General features: G+C 43.6%; 1 protein-coding gene across 1 annotated transcript; it reads right to left on the reverse strand.

Moving 5' to 3' along the window:
• Positions 1 to 7,324: 7,324 nt before the first annotated feature.
• On the reverse strand, positions 7,325 to 18,070 carry CISH (cytokine inducible SH2 containing protein). Its single transcript, XM_063121103.1, has 3 exons — positions 17,121 to 18,070; positions 11,020 to 11,246; positions 7,325 to 10,029 (listed from the first exon to the last, which is right to left on the reverse strand). The coding sequence occupies exons 1-3, from the start codon at positions 17,165 to 17,167 to the stop codon at positions 9,527 to 9,529; spliced, it is 777 nt and encodes a 258-aa protein (XP_062977173.1). The 5' UTR covers positions 17,168 to 18,070; the 3' UTR covers positions 7,325 to 9,526.
• Between the last annotated feature and the right edge of the window lie 349 nt (positions 18,071 to 18,419).

An 18,419-nucleotide genomic window follows, 5' to 3' on the forward strand; every position in this document is an offset into this window, starting at 1 on the left:
GCACACAGGGGATCCAGGGGATAGTCAAGACATACACAAGTAGGAGTTGGTGCACAAACATTGTTGTAGTAATTCTGACTAAGGCTTTTAAGCCTGAGCCCCACCCAGGGCTCAGCCCTGATCATCAGAGGTACACTAGAGGAGGTCCTACTCATGAGGAGAGTCTTGCCCATCCATTGTCTTTTACACATGAGGAGATCTCTTTTGTAAAAGGCACATTTTCTTCCCATCATTCTCTTCCCATCACAAAATAAGACCCTGGCAAGTCCAATTTATTTTTAGAAGCGAAACTTGCCGTGATTTCCTACTGTGTGCAGAAAAGTAGTACAATAAAAACGCCCACTGAATGGGCCACGTGGTCTTTGTTTACTTCTTTTTTCTGCATCAGAAAGAGGAAGTATTGTGTAAATGTGGAGATGGGGGGGGGGAGAAGCAATAGTAGGCAACAGTGATTCCCCCACCCCCATCTGATGATCCTCTCAGTTGGAGGCTTTGGAGTGTTCGTGCTGAGCTGTGGCCTGCGACCAAAGGAGGAGGATTTAAAGGGCCCTCTGGAGCGTGTTTCAAGTTGTGTCTTTTTATCAAGCAAAATATTTCACTTGCTTCTAAAACGCCCTAAAAAGCTAATCAGGACTGCCGGCTCGCCCACTGAAGACCTCTCAAGATGTGTCAGAAACATGGCCATCTTTTTTTTCTTTTTTCTTTTTTTGGTCTTGTTTTTTGGCTTTACAGCTTTCTTTTTAAAAAATCCTCTTTCTTGTTGTGGGAGACTACAATATGCCCTGAAGGAAGGCATAAAAGTGCCCTACACCCACCTCCAAATCCAGGCTACCTAGGAATTAGCTTAGCTCTTTTTCTACAATAGATTCAGAAATAAAACATAGTTTCCCACTCTATCCCTACCCCTCTCCCCTCCAATTTGCTATTTGGAGGGTAGTCAAACACGTCATACCCAGCTGCCCTAGTCCATTCCTTCCCACCACAGTCATCTTCTGACCACCACTTGGGCCCAACTTCCCTGACCCCATACTTTTAGCTTGCCAATTTTCTTAGCCACTGTACACTCCAGATGACACTTAACACGTAGAAATTAGGGGTGTGCACGGACCCCCCGCTCCGCCCTGTGGGCCGATCCGAAAATTTTGGGTCGGCCAGCTCCGCGCCGCTCCGCCCATACTCCGCTCCTCTTCGCCGTGGAGCTCCAGCTCCAAATCGGAGCTCCGCAGTGGAGGGGAGTGGCGCCAGGTAAGGCCGGGAGAGGAGGGCGGGAGGTTTACCGGGCCCTGCCGCCATCGCTGCCCGTGCGGCGACGGCGGCAGAGCCCGGTAAAGGACCAAGGGGGAGGGGGGCCTTACCTGCCTCCGTCTGCGTCTTCAATTGAGCCCGCTCAATTGAAGACGCCGACGGACCGCGGACGGAGGCAGGTATGGGAGAGGAGGGCAGGGGGGGTTACCGGGCCCTGTTGCTGTCGCCGCATGGGCGACAGCGACAGCGGCAGGGCCCAGTAAACCTCACTTACCTTTCCGGCGGTGCTCCGGATCGAGGCGAAGGATCCGCCTTCACCTCGATCCTCTTCACCACGCTCCGCCGGCCCCCCAATCATCTTCGGCTCCGCCTTAAGGGCAGGCGAAGCCCCCCGCTCCGCTTCTAATTCGCCGGCCCGATTAGAAGCGGAGCACATCCCTAGTAGAAATGCTCTAAATGTGAGGAAATCTCCTCGTACAACCCCAATGTTAATAAGCAATAGAGTCTCCAGATCCCTTTGTGCTCCTACATCTGTGTTGCAATATTTGTGAGGATTGAAACGGGGCGGGGGGGTGGAGGGAACAAGGATGTGTCTTAAAAAACTGTCCTAACAAAACTTATGGTGGTTTGTGAGTTATGTTTGAACTGAACACACAAAAGCAGCAAATCATGCGAGACATTATGCATGCCAAGTCAGAGTAGCTCCCTCATTTCATGATGATAAGCTTCTTTGGGTGTCAGCTTCTGTAGCCTTCTCTCCACCTGAAGATCAAATTGCCTATAGTCCTGTAGTTTTAGGAACTTTATAACTAAAAGATGATGATGAAAAATGGACAGTTTTGACTCAGACAATATAAAGATTACCATTTATCAAGTCCACAATGAGGCTGCGGAGCATGCAAGGTGCTTGCTGCTGCCACTTTTGCTCGGGGTTTATCATGCCATGCGAACCCACAAGTGGGTTAAGCAATCTTTACATAACTCTAGAGCAGACTATGGAATAACTCACACTTGCTGGGTTCACACAACACAACAGCTCCCAAGTGGGGGTCAGATATGCAAAGTGGCACCCATGGACTCATTATAGATTAAATAACTGACAATGAGCTATACTGTGTCATGCAGACCAGCTCATAGTGTACATATCATTATTTGCTAGACTGCTTCTCTCTACCAGCCTGCCAACTACTGAGAGGTTTTTGATCAGCTGCAGAAATATAGCAAGATGCTCCTTACCACTTAGCAAAACAATACAGATGATCAATTAATTCCACCCAAATATGCTGTGCATCCAGAGACAGATTGATGATTTGTCTCTCGTTACTTCATGTGTGTGTGTGCGCGCGCGCAAATAAATAAATTTAAACAAAATAAATTTAAACAGGCTAAACAAATAAATTGAGCCTGGAAGGACTAAATTTTGGCAAAGAGGTCTGTGTTAGCAAGAACATGTCTGCCTCGGCAAATGCCCTCAAACGGGAAATGGTCATTGAGATAACAGGAGTTGTCCATGGAGCCACCCAAGTTGCCTTCATAAGCTTTCCTGAGAGCAGGCAAATAAATGTGTTCATGTTGAGCCTGGAATATCTAGACAAATAGGGGAAGTAGTTTGTCAAAGGCTTGTCCTCTCTGTCTTCTGTGGGATTGGTGTTTTCTGCTGGACTAAGGGAGGAGAGTCGAAGCTCCATGTGAGCACAGACTTTATGCTGCCAGTATATCTTAATTAACATCATGGGAAGCTGCCTTACAGGGCCAGCCCTACCATTAAGCAGAGTGAGTCAATAACCTCAGGCAGCAGTTCCTGGGAGGCAGCAGCAAGGTGTTGGAGGAGAGAGCTGTGGGCCATGTGGTGTGCCCTATGTCTCCTGTGATAGAGGATGCTGTCACATTGCCAGTGTCAAAGATTCAACTTCCTGTCCAGTTGGCTTTTATACATGGAAAGAGACCTTTGTCTCAGGCAGCAAAATGTCTTGGGCTGGCCTGCTGCATTATACTGAAGGCTCCATCACACATATTTTCCCTCCTGCTTTGCTTCAGCATTTTTTACCTCAGATGCTCTTTTGCTTGTTTGCTCTTCCACTCCACCACGCCCCTTATTTTTCTCACTCCAGTTCATTGGTTGCTCCTTTCCCCCGCTTTAACAAGACAGGTCCTGTAAGATGAGCACTTCAACCAGACCGCCTTTCTGCCCACCAAAAATGGAACAACCCTTTAGTCTGGCTCTTTGGAGGCCTCGAGGGAGTACAATCCTGTCTCTGCAGAGATCTGGGCATAGTACAATTTTAAAAAATGCTTTAGAGCCTGTGATGCAAGGCTTGGGCTTTATAGTGAGGCTTGGAGCCGGCTTCTGGGAGAGATCGCTTTTCCCTGCCAGGACCTGATGCAATCTTTGTGCTCTCATCACAGCGCACACACCCAACAAAGGAAAACATGCTTAGGGAAAATAATCCAGACTTTAGGCATTCTAGGAAAAGACAGAAAAGGCTGAGGAAGTGGCGGGGTGTCAGCAGGACAGGCACGGCATCATGTGAGTACCGTTCTGCAAATCCACTCACCAGGCATGGCGAGAGTGCACCAAATCTCTGGTGTGATGGAACTCTGAGTCAAACCATTAGTTCATCTTGCTCAGTACTGTCTACATCAACCATCTCCAATCTGGTACCTTCCAGATATTGGACTTCAAGCCCCATCACCAGTGCCACCCAGCTTGGCCAATGGGCAGGAACAATGGTAGTTGTTGTCCAAAACATCTGGAGGACGCCATGCTGGGGAAGGCTGGGCTACACTGACTGGCCATGGCTCTCAGGGTTTTCAGATGGGGGCTTTTCTGGCCCTCCCTGGAGATGTGGGGGATTGAACCTGACACCTTCAGCATGCCAAACATGATTTCTACATTGAACTATGGCCTCTCCCTTGATAGTAATTGCCTTGCTAAATCAGGCCAAGCATTCATTTTCTTCAGCCAGCTGAATTGGGGAGCCAGCTGACCCTGAGGGAAATTCACAAACAATGAATAATGATACTGATTGCCATTATCTTTCTCAAATATCTCATTGCTGAACGCCTTTCATTTGATGCAAATCACTTCAGAGAGAGCTATGTATAGGCACCGCTCACCTGGCACTGCCGCCTTGCAGTTTCAGCTCATTCCAATATAGCTTGCATCAGGGGAAGTTGCACCAAAGTGGTGCAATGCAGTCAAGTGTCAAGCAAGGGCAACTGAAGCCTGGATTCAGAGAAGAACAAGAGCAGTTCCACTTATGCAATGGGGATTACTTGCCTTTTGCTTCCCACTGCAGCCTGGTGTCTCACTCACAAAGCCATGGGGAGAGAGGGCAGGGGACTGCCCAGAGTGGCATGGGGCTATGGAAGGAGGAATGGGCAGAAATCAGGGACCCATCTTGATGCCACCCATTGATTTCAATGGGCCTACCACTCAAGTGTGCTTATTAGATCTTTGTTCTTGTTTTTTTAGGGTTCAGTTTGGCTTAATACTAATTAATTTAAGTTAGGGGTAGGCAACTTGTGGCCCCCCAGATGTTTTGGTCTACAGCCCTAGCTAACCCTAGCCAGCATAAGCAATGGTGAGGGACAAAGGGAGTTGTGGCCACCATATATTTTGGCCTACAAGTTGCCCATCCCTGATGTAAGGATTAGTGACAATACTTTTTTTTAGATATATATAAACAAATGTCTCCATGTCAGAGATTTTAACTGAATTTAAATAACCAACATTTAGTTGCAAGAAATATCTTTCCAAAATGTGACCCAAACTGAAACAATCTGAGTTTTTTCAAATAAATTTTAGTGGTTTTCAAGTGAACAACTGCCAACAAAAAAGGGAATGGAAATGAATTACCAACAATTTCCCATAAATCTTCCCCTAAATAATTGAAATAGAAGTTGCTATTTATGTAATTAAAACTACACAGTGTTTTTTTAAATAGTTACGTAAAATCACATTTAGCAGTGGGGCAGTTGAGTTACACATTTTGACTTTATTCTTGTTCTGCTCCATAAGGTTATCTACCCTTCAAGAAACATAAATGAATCATTTCAGATTCACACCAATGTAAAATAGCATTGCTTTATTTAATGCAATATTCATATTATGGCTTATGCTGAGATCCTAATATCGTTGGGGCCCTTCAACTGATTGGGATCCCCTATTTATGATTAAGGCTTCATCTTTGGTACAATTTAAGCATTATTCCCCAACCTGGTGCCCTCCAGATGTGTTAGACTACAAATGCCAACATCTCCAGTCAGCATGGCCTGGGGATGATGACATTTGTAGTCTAGCACAAGTTAGGGAATACACGTATAGAGAAAGGATGAAGGTTCTATTGTTAGTGGAGATCATTTTGGTATGGCTGGTTAATCAGGATGTACATAAGAAGAGCCCTGCTAGATCAGACCAAGGACTCATCTAGTCCAGCACTTTGTTCATACATTGGCCAACCAGCTGTCAACCAGGAACCCACAAGCAGGATAATAGTTATGTAACATCTTATGTTTTGAATACTCTGCTGATTCACTAGTGTCTTTATTTTAACACACACACACACACACACTTATATATTTGGGGCTCATCTCAGAATGAAGATCTTTGAGATTAAGATTCCTGTAACTGCCAGATGGAGTTGGCAGAAAGTAATGGGCACATTTTCCCTGGAACACAGTATTGTGAAAATAAGTCTGCTTTGCATATCCAGGCTATGACCTAGAGCTGCTGGGCTAATCTATAAATACTCAAAAGAAAATAACTCAGAATATATGAATCCGAGTCAGACCAGTCAACAGGAATTCAAATAAGACTGAGTATACCACCTGGTTATACATCTACTGGGGAAACAGTTGAGTAAGGCTTGCCAGACAACATTTTGGCCATATCACACAGTATTGTATTTTTCAGGGGAGGGGACCAGTAGGCTTTTATATAGTAATAATTCATTTATAATGCAATCCTAAGCATGTCTACTAAGAAGTAAGTCCTGCTGAATTCAACAGCACTTATTCCCAGCTAAGTGTGCATAAGATTGCAGCCCCATTCTAAAACTGGGCACTGCTGCTGCTCACACATTCTATAACTGCCCACTCCTCAACACTGAGATTTATTTTTAGAAATGCTGTTCAAGTGATCCAAATATTTGTCACATTTTCAGGAATGTTCCAACTGTCCTTATTTACCAGGGTCAATTTTTATTCCCTGGTACCTGTCCCTGATAAATATTAGTTTGTTCCTAAACATCTTGGGGGGGGGGGTTCAGGATGCCTTTAAAAAAACACTGCGTTACTAGAACACATTTGCGTTAGAGTACACCAGTTTCCTTTCCATTTCCCCCACCAAGCCCACCCACCCACCCCGGCATGCCACACACATACACAGCCTATCCAAATACAGGAAATGTTTCCAAATGTATTTGTGTATTTGAGTTATTTAGTTAATACAAATAGATCCGTTGTGAGATTAAACATTCTGTTTAAAAAAAGTCGTTTATGAGGGAGCCCAGCTACCATAAGGGGATCAGTTCATGTGACAAGATATGCTTCAGGGCCACCCTCCAGAAAATCCAGCACCTTCTATCCCTTGCCTATGGGACTGGATCTCCCTGTCCGTTCATCACTGGAGCTGAGAAGAAATTAGATCCCTTTTCATCAACACCCCAGTGAAGCCAACACATTAATTATACTGAACTTCCTTAAATAATGGCAAATGAAGACAAAGATGCTAAACTGGAATAAACCTGAGACAACAAAGGTGTAAACTGGATTAAATCTGAGTATCCTAACTTTACAAGTTGACTCTAAACTCTCTAGCTTGTTGTTTTTTTAAAAAAAGTTGAGTTTCTAAGTGTACAGACTGTGGAATGCTAAAGCATCTTGCTGAATACTTATTCTTAAACTATGCCTCTTACTTCCTTGCACCGCAGCTCAGCAATGTCACAAAATAGGCTTGTAAAACAATACAGTGGCAATGTTGTAGCAGATACAATGCTGATATCTAGGAATGCAAAGTTAGCAGATGTGTTTGAAACAATTCTCATGCAGTTGGAAGGTTAAAAAACACTTTACAGGGTTTTTATATTTAAAAATATCATTTATTGTATTCTGTTTTTAATATATTTTCTTTTCTCATTCATTTGCCCTTGCTCCAGCACCTGCCATAGTGCACAAGGAAAGCAGAGAGCTCAGTGATCAAGAGAACCAGACATCACACATGCACACATTCTTTGTCAATTATCAAAGTATCCAAAATAAAACCAGAAATACAACAAAATCCAGGTTGGATGGAAATATGAAAAGAAATGGACATTGATTAAATATACCATGTCATCTTGGATTGTTGATGGGAGCAGATTGTTCCTTGTTTCTTTTATTATCTTATAGTCTTGCTCAGCCTTCCCCAACCACTCACGATGGGATTTGTAGTCAAACATATCTGGAGAGCCTCAGGTTGGAGAGGCTGTTCCTATCACTTCCTGCACCTCACCCTCTGACAAAGCAGAAGTATCACTCTCACATGCAACCCTAGGCCTCTGAAAAGGCGTGTATCCATAACTATCCTGAAGATTTAGACATATGATGGAGGACAACCTTCTCCTTTGACCATATGAATTTTCCCCCTTCAGAGGACTTGTCATGAGTCTGAAGGAGGAGTGGAAGGCAGCATTAATGCCAATGGATTTTCCTTACCATCCCATGACCAGCTCTGGTGTCTTGTATCTAGCAAATACAAGGCACATTAGGGCTGCATATAAATGGTGTACAGAAAAGATGGAAGAAAAGATGGCACTTAATTCTTTCTTTCTTTGCTCTCTATACAAGGAACAGAATCAAAGTTAATAAGTGTCCACAGATGAACCTTAGGGAAGCCTAAAAGGACATTAAGGGTGCAAAACAGTCCTACAACTTCCAGCATGCTGGGAGTTGTAGGACTTCCTTTCAGTCTAACCATGCATAGGACCGCACCCTAAGGAAGTTTTTTAAAAAATTATGATTCTAGTATGAGATTCAAGAAGTGATATTGCTTTTAGACTATGAGTCAAGCTTCCACTAGCAGATGAGATGGTGAATAGTGCAGCAGTATTCCTTTCTCTCTGAGACCACATGGCACTAACAGACCAGTGAAACAATGATTTAATGTTCAACTGATGGGTTGACACTATCATGCTGATGGGAGAAAGTTGGCCTGTTTTCTGCCAAGTTCCTTCACCAAAGGAATATAAATATAAGTTTGCTGGTACTGCAGCTCAGTAGGAGCCAGCTTTATTCTAAGGTTGGGGAATGAACACCCCTCAAAGGCAAATGGCTTAAGCCTCCTATGACAGGTACCCAGGATCCTCCGCTGTTGTACTTTTAAAAACAAATCATTTGGATCTAATTGGCTGGTTCATAATGGGAGTGTCCTCTTCAAAGAGGGGAAGATGGAAGGGGAGAAAAAGACCCTCCTTGGGAGGAAAGGAAGCATTCTGTGTGCCATAAGAAAGGAACCTGAAGTCTCAATGTTGATTGTGACAGGAGTCAAAGTTTCACACACTTCCGACATATTCATACCATATCCAGCCTCCCTCAACCTAGCGCTCCCAAGATGGCTTGAACCACAGCCCCGCTCATCTTTAGCCAGTATTAGTCATGTTGGCCAAGGATGATGGGACTTGTATGCCCAACACCAGATTGGGGAAGGCTGGGATACACCATCTGAGATTATGGAGCAGGGAATTGGCATAAAACGTAACTGAAGTCTATATTCAAACTCCCCCAAGAATTGAGGGCTACCTCAAGGAGATAAAAACTGAACCCATCTCAAGTCATTTGTTGCAAAAGGAAAAAGAAGTAAAAACAGTCTAAATGATAGTCAGAGGTGGTGAAAAAAAGAGTAAAAACTACCATGGATATAAATAAATGACAGTAACAATGCTTGAACATTTCCGGTGTGATGTCCACTCCGAAATTCAAGTAGTGCGCACAAGCCAAGAGTGTTTCCTCAAAGCCACAGTCAGTGAAAGAGAGAGAAGCCCTGAGGTTTGGGCACTGGAATTGTGTACCACACATACGCCATTGGTACAAGCAGCCTCCTCCATGGCATAGGAATGGAATCAGGGTAGCTGGGGGAAATAAGGGAGGGCAAAAAGGCTTACAACCTGTTCTGATGGCCATTTATGTACTGTGCCCACTGAGTACCATGCCACGTCAGTGGGTCAAAGCCACATCGCTGTCCCATTTGGATTTTTATAATGTCACTTCTAGCATGTCCCTCCGAGACAAACAGGCGGTGCCCTCAAAGCTGGAAAGGGTACTGCTTCAAATAGTCCTTCATTCTCTTTGGTAGAGGCAACTGGTCTGTCTCTGCAGTGGATCTGTTGATCTGTAGCCGGCAGAGGTGCTGCAGGCTGGGAGCACAATCCTTGCGGCTGTGCGGCTGGATCAGTTTCAAATGGACTGCTGACGCTGCCATCTCCTTTTGGATGGGAGGTGAAGGCATGGGGGGTGGGTAAGGGGCATCACTCTTGCTCTCCACAGTGCAAGAAAGAACGTAATGCTGGATAAGGCTGACCACGTCCGGGAAGGCCATAATACGAGGTTTGGAGAGGCAATTTGAGTCTAACCGGAACTTGCTGTCAGCATATTCAATGCGCACATTGGTGGGGCCTCTGTTGGTCTTGACGGAGAGTGTGAACAGGTAGCTTGGGTGAGTGCTGTCCCGTACCAGGAATGTCCCCTCGGGGGTCTTCTGGAGCTGCTGCTTGGCTTCACTGGCTGTGATAGAACCCCAGTACCAGCCTAGAAGGGAGTTCAAGAAAGACAGAGGCTAAGAAACACATAGGAAAAGTACAGACTGTACACAAGGGGGCAAAGTTCAGGGGAAATGAAATGTATTTATTTTTCTATCGCATCGGTATCCCTGCCTCCAGTGAGCTCAGAGTCACAAGGCTCCAATATCAGTAGGGTGGTGAATCCACTCTGGGTTTCAGTCAGAACCAGAACCAGACAGAACTCTAAAAGAGTGATCCAAGATGCTGAACATATTTTGGGGATAGGATTGAGAGCCTTGGACAGCTCCCTTAAAGTTCTGGCTGGTTCTGACTGAACCTCAGAGTGGATTCTCTGCCCCACTGCTATCAAAGTCACCAGCCTCCACTGCTCAGAATGACATACATGGCTCCTTTCCTCTCTTCCTTCATTTTATACACACAACAATCTGGTGAGGTAGATCAGGCTGAGAGTTCATGGCTGAACAGGATTTAAATCCAGGCCTCATTGTTCCAAGCTGAACCCTCTATCTGCTGCTACCTCACACAGGCTCTGTTGTCAGAAGCCCAGCTCAGCCCAGCCCACCCACATCTATTCAAAAGGAAGACCCACTGAGTTCAATATGGCTTGGTTACAGGTAAACAGGCAAAGCACTGTAGCTCCAGCCCCCATGAGCTGGCTTTTAAAAAGACCGTGCTGCCACTTGCCTGGTGGAAAAAGTTAATCTGCTATCAGAATGGCTTGTTTTGCCATTCTAGACCTCAGAGCCTTAGTGCCCATGCCCATCCTAGGAGAGGTGTGAGTAAGCCAGCCTTCCCCAGCCAGGCTGGGAGATTCTGGGAGCTGTCATCCAACACATCGGGAGGGCAACAGGCTGGGAAAGTCTGGCATAAGCCATTTCTCCACTACAGGGAGTTTCCAATAAGGGGGCACTTCAATCATCATTCCTTGCTATGTGCAACTCCAGAAGGCAGTAGGCTCTTCTTTCAAAGATTAGAAGTACCGTCTCAGGGCCCTTACCTGATTCCCGCAGATATGAAAATGTTTTGGCAATGCACAGCAGATCCTCTTCTGGGTCTCGTGTTTGAGGCGGGTTGCTCTCAGGCGTGGGTGCCGCGAAGGGAGAAGCCGACTCTTCTTGGAAGGGTGTGACTGAGAGAGGCTGCATGACCTGCTCTGACAAATTCACTGCAAGGCCCCCAAGCGATAGCCTCCTGAGCTTCTCCTCTGCCAGCAAAGGATGGGATCTGAAAAGGAGGGCATTTTGTATTATTATTATTATCATCATCATCATCATCCAAGCAGGTTGCGTCATAGAACTCCTGCCTACTGTACTAACCCGTTAGGCTACAACGTGCTAAATTGCATAAGCAGGGTCCTATATAAGTTATGTTCCAAACAGAAGAAACATCAGTCACTTCAGCCACAGTTGTGAACAGACTTACTAGGGAGTGAGCCTCACAGAACACAGCGGAACCTACTTTTGCATACACAGGCACAACGTTGTGCAGTTAAGCACACATTCACCGCTCGCAGCCAGGCAGAGGGTAACTGACAGCACAGTCCTATTCATGTCTACTCAGAAGTGTCCTACGGAGCTCAACGGAAATTACTCCTCAGCAATTGTATATAGGATTGCAGCCTCAACACTCTTTTGCTTTTATATCGATGTATTTACATATTCGAAGCCAATATGGAATGTTTCATTGTTCCACATGAATAACCATCGTAACAACACTCATGGGATGAAACCACATAGGTATAAATCCTTTTACTTCACTGAAATGATCCTGTGCACAATTAAGAATGTAGCGGAACCCAGTATTTTTCTTTCTCGTTGTTCTGAAAAATGTCCATTAAAAATCACCCCTTTTTTAAAAAAAAGAAAGGCTTTTAGAAAGTACTGGATGAAATTTGGATAAAGTTTTAAAATTCACCCTGATGCTTTGCAAATATTATGTTCTAGTTTCCAGTATATTTCTTACACTACAGGGCCTGAATAATTAACTAGTAAACAACAAATATTAACACATGTGCATAAAGAAATGTGAAGCTGAAAATACCTCTAGATCAATCTCTAATACTAATTTAAACATTATTCTCTGTGTGTTTGTTTATGCGTGTGTGCGTGCGTGCATACATGTGCGCATATGTTATTTATTCATCCTGTAATCAGATCTGTAATGCAACCCAATGCATATTTACTAAAAAAGCTAGCTCCACTGAGGTCACTGTGACTTTCTACTCTCCTAAGTATGGTTGGAGTTGCACCTTCAATAATGTTTATAACTTCCTTGTACTTTTAAGATAATAAATTTAATGTCGTCTGATAAGCAACTATTGAAGATAGTTCAGTGTTCTCATTTCCTTTTCTAACAAGGAAAATCCTCTCCAAAAATTTCTAGAAACCTAAAATCTCTAGATATCTTCTTTCTCTGTTAAGCTCTCCAGCATAAGGGAGATTTTAGTACTTTGTGGAATGTAAAGGATTGGTGGATGGAGTTTAAAAGTAGCACTTTTTTCTCAGGATGGTTTCAAGGAACACAATGGGGCTGTTCACATAGCATGCTTACCTACACTCAGTGGTTTGTTTTGAACCGTGAGTTATTTGTTCTCTGAATGCAGCCAGGGTGGCTTATTAACCATGCAGTGTGGCTTATTTTCTCAAACAAGCCAACTTAAGAACTCACGGTTTGTTGTTGGGCTGTTCAGGGTGATTAACAAGCCACACCACATGGTTAACAAGCCACCCTGGCTGATTTCAAACAACACAATAAAAAAATACATTGCATTCAGACAACATGCTATCCCACAGTTCAAAGATAACCCATGGTTCAAAACAACTCATACACAACCACTGAGTGTGGATTAGCATGTTGTGTGAACAGCTCCTTTGTAGTGTGGTGGTCTCAGTTATGGTGTGGTAGCCCTTTCCAGCCCCAGAAACAGCCAGTGTTCTGTGGCCTCTGACCAACGAGACCACTATCAAGATTTGAGGGAGTTGAAACCTGCTCTCCATGCAGACAGAGTTGCTCAAAGGTGAGTTTTAAAACTTCAAATGCATTGAAGTTCATTTTGAAACTGCTCATAGTAGCAGCATTTTAAAGAAACATTTTTTTAAAATCAAATGCAGATCCTAAATTTTTGCTACAGCAAGATATTATAGGGTATCGTTGGTTGAGTGGAGAAAGAATGATACACTGAACACAAAATTTATAAGAGTTGCGGATTCAAAGAATACAATATACAGTTAAAGGCAATACTACAATGCAGCCTGCACTTGGATCTTTTTTTACCATGCTTATGCTTTACCTCCTCTCCTGCCAGTTATATTGCCAATTTCCAGCTGCCCACAGGATTGTACTCATCCAATATAGAGCTACTGGAAACTCATCCATATGCAGAATGGATGAAGGACACATACAGCAAAGTGAAAGAGTCTGCATCCCATTTGCACAAATCTGTTGCCTACATGACATTGATTGCATGCAGTGTCAATGACACCCTGATGATAGCAGGGGTAAGTTATATATCCCTCCTGTCCCATCAGCACTCAAACTAATTTGTTTCCTTCCACACAGCTTCATCATGCTACATCAATTAACCCCATTTAGAACTGAAGTGTAAAGATGGGACAAGGAAAAGCAGGCAAAAAGTAATACTGCCCACAAGAGATTTGAACACAGATTGCTTTACCACAAAAAATTAATCAATCAATTAATTGCCATAGTTTTCTGAGCTACAAGCTTCTGTGTCTCTCTAAAAGTGAAATGTGTGAGATATCAAAAACTACATCTAAATAGCACTTGTTAGTATCTGCTCCAATGTGATTCACATGCTAAATCTAGATATTGCTAGAAATCCACGGTACCCAACATTTTGTATTGGCCCTCACCCTTTCTCCATAACCATGATATAAAGCCCATCTCATCCAAAGAGTGGCCAACAACAGTCTCCATGCTCAAGTATCCCAACTCGGTTAAATTCAAATACCTTTTCTGTATTCTGATGCTGCCCTAAGCAAAAGTACCTATGTGGGCCTGCGTTCCTAGTTTGTTTGCATCTTGTGTAATCATTTTGCTCTCCAAAGTGGGTGTGATATGCAAATCATGACATAATAGTACTTTGCACAGTAATAAATGACTAAACAAGGGACAAGACTAGAAGTAAGTTCCCAGTTCTGCTTCCTGGGGTCAATCACTGCCTCTCATGTTGTCCTACAATCTGTAAAGGTCACTGTTCTTGTCCTTGGGTCTTTTAGAATATTCTTTTTCCCCCCGCCAGATTATTCATAATATTCTGTACTTAATTTGTCCTCAGTAACTTTCCATGCATGGAGAGAAAGGGAACAGAATTACAGATATGGTAAAGGGGTATTTTATTTATTGTGTTTATATCCCACCATTTTTCCTCTTGCAAGGATCCCAAGGTGGCTTACATGATCCTCCTCCTCTCTATTGCTTGAAAATGAAAGTGCTTGTCTGTTTTTGGAAATATCTGGTTTGGAAGATGGGGGCGTGCGTTGTAGAACTGTCTTTGGAATTCCTTTGTGTTTAGGCATTTAGGGCTTGAGTTTAACTGCTTAATCCTCCTTCCCAACTAAAGTCTAGATTAAGCACACATTAATCACTTGCAACACTTTTATCTTCTTCCCATCTCTCTGTCTTCTCCCTTGTCTATTTTAAATCTTAAATTCCTAACAGGCAGGAACCAGATTTTGTTTGTTTGCTTGCTTAGGAAACCATGTAAAGCTCCATTAATGGCTATGGAAATAATTATTGTAATAAAAGTTACAAACAAACAAAAAAGAAAATCTTGTTCCCTAGTTTCTCAAGACTAACACCGTGTTGAATATGCTAGAAGGCGGACAGAATGTAGACATTTCTGAATCTGTTAATAGTAGTATTTATAAACTGTTGCTACTATTGTCTTTTTCTAGCAACATTTTATTCAGATTTCATTACATGGTTTCATCATGCACAAAATAAAAATTCACTGTGCTTCTCTTCCCCCCCCACACACTCCTGGAGATGCATGTTTACCACTCAAATGATCAAGTGGACAATGAACTAATTTTACTCCCCCACTCACAGATCACATCTAATAAAACAGCCACTTTGGTTGGCACTAACAGGCATTAACAGTCTTCTCCTTGCCAAGGGGAGAAGAGGGCATAAGCCACTGTAACCTACATTATTTCCTGGACGAAATAAATACTTGGCAGGGGATTTTTTGAGCCAGAGGTCTCCTTGGTGGGATTACTAGGCAGAGAGGGCAAAGGATCTGGCATGGTGGCTCCTTTTGGCTATGTCACTGCCCTGATTGATGTTGCTTGTAGGGGTTAAAATACATGTTTCTTTTTTAAAAAAAGCATTGTTGTCTTTCCTTTAATTTGGGGGTGAGCAGTTTGTGGGCTGCAATGAAATGGCATTTGTAGGTTTTTCTCTAGTACAATATCTCCCTGGGAAAATTCTACTTGGGGTCTCGTAACTCTATGATTACTGACTGCTTAGCTAGGAGAATAGTTGGGGTTTGGGGTGGAGACAGAGAGAGAGAGATAAGGTGGACTTCTACTCTTCATCAGAGTGAATGGTTCGAGTGTGTGATGGAAAGAAAGAGGAAATTATGAAGGTGAGAGACAGAGTGTGGGAGAGAGTTAGCAGAAACATTGACTGGGATTATGGAATAGACTGAATGAGTAGTAAGTTGGGGAACATTTTTGAGTAGGCGTATGCAAGCATGATACAACAGATACAGATATTATACTATGCATCAGCTTCCTAAATGTTATCACAGGGGAAAGAAAACAGAAGGAGCCATTATAGACATAGGGCAGACTGCACAAGAATAAAATCAGAATTGTAAGCCACTTTCAAAAGGAGGCTGGAGAGAATCAGAAATGCTTAACCATCAAAGTGTAATGTATCTGAGGCAGGACTTGGGCTGAGAGCCAGGATGTGTTGCAACTGATAGTGTCAGACTGAAGAGATTCAAGTTCAAATCCTCACTCAGCCATGAAGCTCACTGGATAACTTTAGGCACTTACTTTCTCTCTCTCTCTCTCTCTCTCTCTCTCTCTCTCTCTCTCTCTCTCTCTCCCCCCTCTCTCTCTCCCCCATTTGGGGCAGGACTCAAGGGGCTTCTAAACTGTACATAATTCTAGAGCACAATGGATTACAAAGTGAAGAACCATCTCAACAAGGAAATGAACTGTGAAGCAACAGAAGAACAGATGGGAATCAGATATATACATTCCTTTGAACTCAGGAGGGCTTACTTCTGAGTGGAGATGTGTAGGACTGCCCTGTAATTTTGAATTTTAACTAAAGTGCCAGTAGTATATTTCTGATTCTCCATCGGTTCCTCTGTTACTTCACAGATTTAATTTCAAGCAATTATGTTATGAGAATCTTCACATGGACTGAAAATAATAGGAGTGAACCTTAGGAAATCATAAAATCAGCATGGCCCCTATCAGCAGTACAATGAAGCAAAATCCCAAAGGAGAGGGTGGAAGTCCCTGTCTCCTACAATCTTAGAGGAAATACACTGTGAGATTCTCCTTCAGAACAGATTAAATGGCTTATAAGTTAATGACTGTAGGAGCTGATCAGTATTTTGGCATGCTGGCATGCAAAACAGCAAACAAAATGCTGTAAACATTTTGTCTGTAATAGACTGCAAATGTTAGGTTGGCTGGTGAGTTCTTGTCCAAAACTTCTGCATGATAATAACAGGAACACTACTAGTAAGGTACATCTAGTCAAAGATGCCATCCTAATTTGTGCTGTCCTAAAAGCTGCAATTTACCTTTGAGCAAGCCCCACTGAACTCAGTGAGGTTTACTTCTGAGTAGAGATGTATAGGATTGCACTGCAAGTTTCCCAAGGTACTGTGTTTCTGGGGAGATGTGTGAACTAACTCTCTCTCTCTCTCTCTCTCTCTCTCTCTCTCTCTCTTTCTCTCTCTCTCTCTCTTTCTCTCTCTCTCTCTCTCTTCTCTCTCTCTCTCTCTCTCTCTCTCTCTCTCTCTCACACACACACACACACACACACACTACCCAAGATTATCATTTTTAAGTAATTAAAAAGCAGAACTTTTAAGTCTGTAAAGAATCTTACCCGTGAACACAGAGGATCATGTCACTCCAGGACCAAGGAAAGAGCATCAAGTCTTCGGGAAACTGGGAAAAAGCTCTCCCACTTTTGGTTATCTTCTCTTTGTCCGCCTTTGTTCCCAAACGGGGGTACGACAATCGGTTGGAGAGTCACTAGAAAAAGAAGGCTGAATTTATCCTAACCAGCCTTCTCAAAAGCACCTTGGAGATCCACTCACAGAAAACAACTTGAGGTATCCAGAAAGTCGTTACTCAGCAAGCTACGGGGAGAAAAATGTGCGTGACCTTAGCTCTTCTCCAACGAACTCTTGCTGTAAACGAGAGTACTAAAAATAATTGCTTTTAAATTACCAGAGTAACATGCACATATATTTAAGGAGGAAAGAAATCGCCTTCCCGGTGGCGTTTAAAATCGCCAGTAAAAACGGGAATGGAAAAATAATAAATATCTCTCTCAATAAATAATCTCTCTCCGCCTAAACGTATGGAAACGGAGAGCGGAGAAAGAGTAGCAGCTAGCCTCGGCGCTGACTCTTGAAGTAATGCGGCGCTCGGGGAGCGAAGGGAGGGGAAGCACTACTAAGTAATCTTTTGTTTGCTCCCTTTTAATCTATTCCAGGAAGTGGTGGATTCCTGGAATTGTATTGTATTCACATCACTGTTCCGACATTCACCAAAATGAAAAGTATAAATAGATGTGTCCGTAGCAGATATCTCGATTTCAGGCTTGTTCTGCTGGGATGAAAATTATACCACCACCCCAAAAAATCAATCCCCCAGCAGGAAAAGGAGTGAGTCCAAATAAACCAGTCTATTCCTCGCGGGGATCCTGCTGCGAGAGAAAAAAGTTGTTGCTTGTTTTCAGTTTTAATCGGCATCGGCTGCTGTCGCTCTCTGCGTTCAAGGAAATACCTTTGATAGATTTCCAAGAACTTTCCAGGAAAGCAGGGCAGGGCCGTATACTTCTGCCAATCAGAGTGAGGGTGGGCAGGGCCGGACCTCGGAGCCCTGCCAATCAGAGGCGGATGACGCGGGATGCTGCAATGATGCTAACCCAGTCGACACGCTGAGGCACCAGCACGCCAACATACATGCGGAGCAGAGGGCGGGCGGAGCTGGGATCAGCAGAACGCCTTCGGGGCATCGCTAGCCTTGTGGCGAGAGAGGGTGAGTGGCGTGTAAGTCCTCTGACGACTCATTGAGGGGCGGAGAGCAATACATGTCCCTGCCTTGCATGGACTGACAGTCTCCTTGACTAGGCTGACAAGTGCCACGAGGGAGTTTTCTTTCACTGTCAAAACTT

This window comes from Elgaria multicarinata, chromosome 3 (genome assembly GCF_023053635.1).
Source record: "Elgaria multicarinata webbii isolate HBS135686 ecotype San Diego chromosome 3, rElgMul1.1.pri, whole genome shotgun sequence".
In the NCBI taxonomy this organism is placed as follows: domain Eukaryota; kingdom Metazoa; phylum Chordata; class Lepidosauria; order Squamata; family Anguidae; genus Elgaria; species Elgaria multicarinata.